The 8421-nt window shown below is 38.5% G+C and overlaps 1 protein-coding gene across 1 annotated transcript; it reads right to left on the reverse strand.

The window, feature by feature from the left end:
* Window positions 1-645: 645 nt before the first annotated feature.
* LOC109186977 (beta-glucuronosyltransferase GlcAT14B-like) lies at window positions 646-6072 on the reverse strand. The gene is made up of 4 exons (XM_019337141.1): window positions 5419-6072; window positions 2394-2469; window positions 2182-2297; window positions 646-1551 (listed from the first exon to the last, which is right to left on the reverse strand). The coding sequence occupies exons 1-4, from the start codon at window positions 5906-5908 to the stop codon at window positions 1034-1036; spliced, it is 1200 nt and encodes a 399-aa protein (XP_019192686.1). The 5' UTR covers window positions 5909-6072; the 3' UTR covers window positions 646-1033.
* Window positions 6073-8421: the final 2349 nt, after the last annotated feature.

Raw genomic sequence — 8421 nt, forward strand, 5'->3', positions numbered from 1 at the left:
TCAATTTGAAAATTTTAAGATTTTTTTGCTCAAAATGACGCCTTTTGTGAGAAATAACACATTTAAAAATAAAAAAAAAATCAATAACTAATCGTCGTCGGCCGCCTAGACAATCAACCACCTAGGCCTCCTAGTCCGCTGTGACCAAGTCGGTGCCTAGGCGCGATTTCTGCAAGAATGCTCTTTAGATTATGTGATTATGTTGCAGTCCATGTTTTCTCCTACAAGTCTTCATACACTACTTACATATTAATGCTAAACCTCATATTGATCTTTGTTTTTATCAACTAAGAAAATACCCCACATTAAATGCAATAAGTAGTTGTCCTTCTTTTCGTCCATTGCTTTCAATCTGTACTGTGTATAGGATTTAAATGAACCAGGCTGTTAATACTGCAAACTGATGATTTCACCAAGCATGCATATACTGAACTCACCTTGATGGATTAATTATTTAACATGAGCTTTGGATATTAAGATATATACTATCGTTGAAGAGAAGAGTCACAAAGCAATCCTCTCTAGTCTTGTGGACATCCTTGAAGGATTGTTTCGACCAACAATCATCAATAGTCTTTCCTTATGCAATATAAGTTTGAAGATTATGGGGATCATGAGTGATTATTTTATGAGACAGAAGGAGTATATGTTGTAGTTCAAGAACCACATTTCTAAACCTTGCATTAAAGATTAAAGATCTACAGTGAGTTCATATATATGATGAGCTTCAATTCTCATGCTCTAAGGCTAACAAAGCTACTAAAGACTATTTCCATGGAGATACAAAGTTAAATATCAGTATAATCTAGTCTCCTCTTTTTCAACTCAATGCATACTGAAAAGTGCAGCAGAACAATAAAAATTTAAGAATCCCACTCTTCAGTTTGGTGGAATATTAAAATGTACTACTACCATGCTATAACTTATCTACAATTCCCATGGTAATTTTCATGCTACTTGTGTTGTGTTATTCACAAGATAATAAGATCAATGGATAACTAAAGAGAAAGCATGGCAATTGGAGATCAAAGATTCAAACAAGACCACATCTATCTGACCTGGCTGTTGTATTCCTGATTTGATTCAACAGAAGTTTCTCGAATCTTTCTGCAGCTGGCCCAGGTCTGAGAACAAGAGGATCGCCCCATTGAAGGCAGGGATCCCTGCCCCACTCTGCCCAACCTACGCACCACCCTCCAGGTGTGACCGTCCCCCGACCACGTTGAAGTATTTGCGAATCAATCAAGTCTAGTAACTGAGCGTCCCCAGAAACATTTTCAACGAAAGCAGCAGCTCCCTGTATTGCGTTAAAATCTAAAGCTATGGAGTATGAATGGTTTATTTCATAGGTTTGGTCACGACCAGTAGAGCGCATGCTTGAGTTGATGACTGTACTAGAGAATTCCTTGGAATTGCAAGCAAGGGTTTGAAAATAGCCTTTATGAGGACACCTAGTGTTTGAGAAGTATAAGAGGAGCGTTCTTGGCAAATTTTCCCATCCTTGGATTGTGTATTCAACGAACTTCCGGCTGAGAATGACATTCGGAGAACCTGATATTTCACCAAGCAAGATTCAATCAGACACATTTTAAACCGGCATGTGGCTAACAACTCACAAAGAACTAGATAAGCATAGCAGGCCAACAGCATCCAGCCCCAAGCTGGCATGGTTAGAAGAATACTAGAATAGCAATAACTCGACATAGTTTCTTGCCTAAGATCAGAAAAATAAAATAATAATTGTTGAACGTTCACAAACAGGTAGGCAAGATTCCTTTTCCTTCGTAAAATTATACTCTGTATATGTGTGTGTGTTGAAGGGTGTTCATGGAGCTGGGAACCGACAATATCTTTGTCTGTATAAAAATACTTTCTGGGACAAAAGGTTATGATTCCCCTCAGTTCTGGATAATAATGATCAAAACAGAAATCAGGTGACAAAATCATGGATTACCCGCTTTTGTCACTAAAAAGTATTAATACATCTGTCATAACTAATGCAAAAAATTAATCTTGCTGCGTTAATTTGATTTAAATCAAAATATTTTTCTACTATGGTGACTCTTGGTCTCTTCAGCGGTCTTTCCGCTGTTACATGTACTTTGATTTAAATCAGAATATCTTGTAGAGTCCCCTTGCATACTTAAAGAGGAACTGGAATAAAAATGGCATGAAACTTACCCATAAAAATTTTAAAAGCATCTGGCATTGCACGCTTTTTGTTGCCCATAAACATTTTCCCCTTTGTAAGAAGGTAGAGGCGAGGATCGACAATAATATCCATAATGCTTTGTGAACTAAGACACGGTTAAGGCATATAATTAGCAAATTCAACAGATCTGTTAACAGGAAAAAAATATATATTTCAATCACGGTAAAGACTGATTTCTTACTCCGTTGAGCTGATGTCTATACTATACCCCATGAAGTTGTAGCTCCTTGGAACAAAAGACATGACGTGGAGAAAATCTGTAAAAAAAAACAAAAAAAAAAAAAAACAAAAAACAACCAAAAACAAACAAACAAACAAAGAAATATTATGAGCCACACATCAAAATTGAAGCTTGCCTATAACAAGGGATGGCTGGATGGAAGATTGAAGGAACATCATGTAAATTGAAGATTTTTCAGAATAGAGCTCAGGGTATGGAGGGCGGTATACTAATTTATTGCATCAGTTCCACATTTACAATAGGTAAAGAGTTCATTTATAGAAGGCCTGTCAAGATTCTAGCTGTTAGGAAGCCTTGAATTTGACAATTCAGGAGGACCAAACTTCACTTATTTTTGGATGGAAAATGAGAAAGAGTGTAACTCAATTGATCAAACTATCCAGAATTCTTGAGTGGGAGAAGATATAAATCAAATCAAATGAATAGCCACAATGACAATTCACAATTGTGTCTTTGCGGAAAGGCAGAGCACTAAAGAATAACCACAAGGTCACTGATCGAAGCCCTCATCCCACCTCCCACCCCACCAACAAGGAAAGAAGTACTCTACAAGCATGGTTTATCAGCTTTGATCTTGCACAAATCGTAAATCCACTCTCAAAGAAAAATAAATGTTATGGTATTCAATCGACGCTTCAGAACTGAACTCCAATGATGTTTGAGATATGTGGTTACATCCCTATGGAGATACATTGAACAAAGTAGAGAAAACACCTTGTTTCTCCAAGTAATTGAATAAACTTCTAACACCTTCAATTTTCCATGTTGACACATTTCCATTCAAATGTTAAGGACTCCACCAATCTCAGGGAGCAATAACATGTGTCAATGTGAGCCTAATAAACTCGATACACAAAGATGCCCCTAACATAATATTTACTGAGAAACAAGTACAATAGCACTAAACAAAACTATGCTCCAAGAAAAGGAAAAACAATACACCCCCCCCCCCCCGATATCTGATATGTTCACGGGTTTGGCTTCGTGTTATGGGCCTATGCAACACTGAAGGAGAAGAAGAGGAAGATTTATCTCTACCTATGGTGGAGATAAAGAGAAGCTTGAGGAATATGAACAGAGAGTTGGGGAGAAGTTGGAGGAAGAAACTTCCCTTTTAATTGTATTCAATTTCCAACTTACTAAGACAATCTAATATTCTCCCTATATATATAGGAGTTAAATTAAAAGCTTAGGGTCCGTTTGGAAAGCAGGAAAATGACTTATGGAAAATGTTTTCTGGAAAATGAGTCATTTTCCAGAAAACATTTTCCTTTCTGGTGTTTGGCTACGTAACAGAAAATTGTGTTTGTGTGTTTGGTTCATTTTCCAGAAAATTGGTAGGAAAATGACAAAATCAAAAAAATAATATAAAAATCACAAGCATCAATGGAATATAAAAAAAACATACAATTAGCTAGAATACAAGTGCAAATTCAAATAATCAAACCTCAGATATTTCAGCTCAAACAAACGGAAAAAAAAAATTATAAATTTTTTATAGGATAAACAAAGCGTGAAAAGAAAAGAAAGCATTCTCTGTACTCAAGGATAAACAATGAGTTTTCTCAAAAAAAAAAAAAAAAAAAAAAAAAAAAAAGGATAAACAATGAGTGAAAAAAAAATAAAAACATATTCTCTGTACTCAAACAAACAGACCAGCAGCCTCGTCTCCCTCTCCGGAGACGGTGGTGGAAAACAGATTCGGCGGTGAAACTACAACCCTTGAACCTTCGTCTCCTTCTTTCTTTTTTCTCGACCAGTAGCGATGGCAGTAACCGGACGCAGTGGCTGAGCAGAGCAGTGGCGGACCTGGGTTTCTTCCTTCGTCTTCCTGCAGCGGCGTGTAGATCGACGGCAGAAGTGGCTAGGTAGAGCAGCGGCGGATCTGGGTTTCTTCTTCCGTCTTCGTCAGCAGTGACGGGGAGATTGACGGCGGCGACGGGATGAACTTCCAACAGTGACGATGGTCTCCGGTGGTGCAGATTCCCTTTCTGCGTTTGGTGTTAGTGGAGGCTGAGCTTCATATGATGGAGAACCAACCAATGGAAAATGACTTCCCCCCCCAAAAAAAAGGAAGTCATTTTCCAGAAAATAGGTGTGATTTTCCATTGACCACAAGTTATTTTCCATTGACTTCCATTTTCCTTGCCTAGCCAAACACCAGAAACCCGGAAAATGATTTCCAGAAGTCATTTTCCGGGTTTCCAAACACACCCTAAAATATGCTTACTTAAAGTAAAAAGGGCAACTACTAGTAAACTAAGAAATAAGATAACTAAATTGATTCCCAATCAATTTTAGCAGATTGGCAGCCCAGGATCTATATTATATCTATATCCAACATCAATAAGTTGCATTCCTATGAGCTACAAAAGTCAGCATTCATATAAGCATACTGAAAATTCACTGCAATAAAGGGCAACCCCTGACTTGGTAGCCACAGAACCGGAGCGGTCTATTGGCTTCTTGGTTTGAGCAAGTCAGCTACGAGTAATCTAGGCTGTTTTAGTCCTCCTTGTGTTTTTTGCCAGCTAGGGTAACAATGCGGATTTATCCCTCGGGTAGTGGCGTGCGGTTTCCTCGTCACCCAAAAACTTCTAAATTTTTTTTTTTAAATCACTGCAATAAGCCTAATAATTGCATCCCCCCACCCCCACCCCAAAATATATCCAACATCAATAAGTTGCATTCATATAAGCATACTCAAAATTCACTGCAATAAGCCTAATAATTGCATTCAACAAAATACACCCCCCCCCCCCCCAATATATCCAACATCAATAAGTTGCATTCATATGAGAGCTGAGAGCATACTCAAAATTCACCACAACAAGTCTAATAATTGACGGAAATTTCCCCTGAAATGACCATATCAACAAGAAAATATCTAATTTGCAGCAGATGATTGACCTAATGTGACTCCAGAAATGAAATGGACGCATTAAAAGGGATGAAGAAAATATACCATCTTGGGGAATCAGGGGATAATCTGAGGCATCGAGGTTAACGAACCAATCCCAATCATCGCTCCAGCGCAACAGAACAGCAGCGCCGTGGAGCACCAGAGCCAGAGGCGAGGACCCGTCGCCATTCACCGCATCAGCCTTCCCAACAACCTTAACATTGTCGGCGGCGGCAAACACCTCCACGGAATCCACCATCCGCGCGAGCTCCTCCCTCTGTCCCCCGGGCGCCGCCAGATCAAGGTGGAGCAAGTAGTAGTTCCTGGGGTGGTAGGCGGCCTGGAGCAGCCTGAAGATCCTGGGGCCGTCATTGACGGTGCCGGAGATGAAGTAGGCGATTCTGGGAGGCGGCGGGGAGGAGTGGAGCAAAGGGGCGGCGGGCGGGAGACGGAGGTGGGCGTGGTGGGGGCGGGTAGGGAGGATGAACAAGAGGTAGAGCAGGGAGCTGGGGAGGAAAACTAAGATGAGGATTTGCTTGAAGATGGGAGACATTGAAAGGGGGTGTGGAAAGCTAGGGTTTTGGGAGTGAGAGTGGGAGTCATTCTGCAATGGAGGTAGTTAGGTTTGGTCTGAAACTATGATCAGAAGTGGGGTCTTCCATTGATGTACAGTTTCACAAGCTTCCGTGCAAACTATGGAATTAGCAATTTAGCATCCTTTCCAAAAAAAAAGAGCAATTTAGCGTCGCCTATCTTTTCTACCATCGTTATTTTGTGCACCATTGTGTGCCACTAGGCCTCCCTAAAACCACATCGTTTTTTAGGTTAAGGTTTATGTATATTCTATTAAGGGGCGTTTGGTTCAGGTTATATAACATAACCAAGGGAATGTGACATTCTAAATCTCAAATTCCTATGTTTGGTTCATATTATCTGAAGGAATCTAACATTCTTAAGGAATGTCACATTCCCTCCACATAGAATTTTGAAGACATTTCCTTCAATTTCTTAGGTTATGTAAGATAACCTTGGTTATGTTAGAGATTGTGTGTATAAAAGATAACCCTAAACCAAACATGATTATATTACATACCCAATTTTAACCAAACACAGGAATCTAAGATTCCCAGTAATCTCACATTTCCAGCAATCTAACATTCCCTAAGGTAATCTGACATTCCGTGAACCAAACGACCCCTAATAGTTTATGTGTATTATGTTAAGAGTGTATGTGTATTATATTATGAGTTTATATGTATTATGTTAAGAGTTTATGTGTATCGTGTTAGATTATATGTATTATGTTATGAGTTTATGTGTATTCTGTTATGAGTTTATGTACATCCGAAATAGGAGATTTTTTTTTTTTAGAAGTTAACCGCAGAAACGAAAAACATAATTTCTTTAAAAAAAAAAAAAAAAAAAAAAAAAAAAACAGATACAAAACGACATCGTTTTGACTAGGGCACAGAATGCATTGTGTGTCCTGGTGCACGATATAACCTATATGCCATCAATATAGGTTTGGTAACGGTTACCGTTACAACCGTTACAACACTATTATGGCACCACTTAATGGCCATTTAAGAGCCATAATATCATGCACCATTTTATCATTTTCTTAATGGAAAATGTTACAATTCCAACAACATCTAACCAAACACCACATAAATTCTGTAATTTTGCGAAATTACAATTCCCTTATTTTTATTGAATTAGAATCTCATGCATATTAGGACTATTTGTATTTGAGTTAGATTATGACTCTCTATCCTAGTCTCCCTTAAGGATGGCAATGTGCCCCGTCCCCGTCGGGGATGGGGACGGGGACGGGGAAAAATATCGGGGATCGGGGACGGGGACGGGGATGTTTTGAAATTCCCTGACGGTGATGGGGACGAGGACGGGGATACCCCTCCCCGCCCCGCTCCGTCCCCGAATAATTAAAAAAAAAAAAAAAAATATATATATATATATATATATATATATATATATATATATATATAATATTATATATTTATTTAAGATACTATAACCCTAATATATAATACACTATTCAATGTATCCAGTGTATATATATAGTGCTTTCACTGCTTTTTGTATATACATATGTCTATGAGTTATTTTATTAACTAATTTATTTGGCTAGTAATGACTTTTAATTTGCATAGATTAACAACCAAAATATCAAACTAGGGGTTTAATTAAGTTTTGTCACTGCTTTTATATATCAAATTTATGCATTTTTCTTCACTGTTTCGATTTTTTCATTTTTATTTTTAAAAATTGTATTAATTTGACACTTTGACTATGAATTGATCGGGGATGGGGATTCCCCGTCCCCGCCAAACTCCCCGCGGGGACGGGGACCGGGAATTTTTCCAATTCCCCGCCGGGGACGGGGGCGGGGATGTGGATAGGGTCGGGGTAGCGGGAACGGGGACAGGGAGTATACTCCCCGCCCCCGCCCCGCCCCGTTGCCATCCCTAGTCTCCCTGTGATTCTCTCTTGTATATATACTTATAATCTGTATATTTGTAATTACATTCATTTAATACAATTCTATCAGTTCTCATATGGTATCCGCTAGCTAGGGTTTCTTTCCCATGGATGACGGATTTGTTAACTTTTCGGAACGGACCGTCTTTGTGACAACCCAAAATTTAATTTTATAAATTCGGATTTAAGAAATTCCAAAATAGTCATTTTCACTCTATAAAATTTTTGCGATAAAACCGGTGTTTGAATAAATTATTTTGAGCCACTTTTAAATAAATTCAACACCGGGACTTATTTTAAATCTAAAATCCTAAACTTTTGGGTACACTGCGTACCAAGATTTTGATCCAAAAGTCAATCTGAGTGAAACTGTGAGAAATCTAAGGAACCTAAACTAAGTGGTTGTCTAGAAAGTATTTTTGAAAAAATATATTTTGACCCCCAAAACTATTTTAAACTATGATTCTAGACCTTGGTCCATGATGCTTGGTGAACCACTAAACTCCACCTTCCTTTGTCTGATATTTTAAGGAGCCAAGCCAAATTATCACTTTGCCCTCCACCAAT

The sequence above is a fragment of the Ipomoea nil genome, unplaced genomic scaffold (assembly GCF_001879475.1).
Source record: "Ipomoea nil cultivar Tokyo-kokei standard unplaced genomic scaffold, Asagao_1.1 scaffold1416, whole genome shotgun sequence".
Classification (NCBI taxonomy): Eukaryota; Viridiplantae; Streptophyta; class Magnoliopsida; order Solanales; family Convolvulaceae; genus Ipomoea; species Ipomoea nil.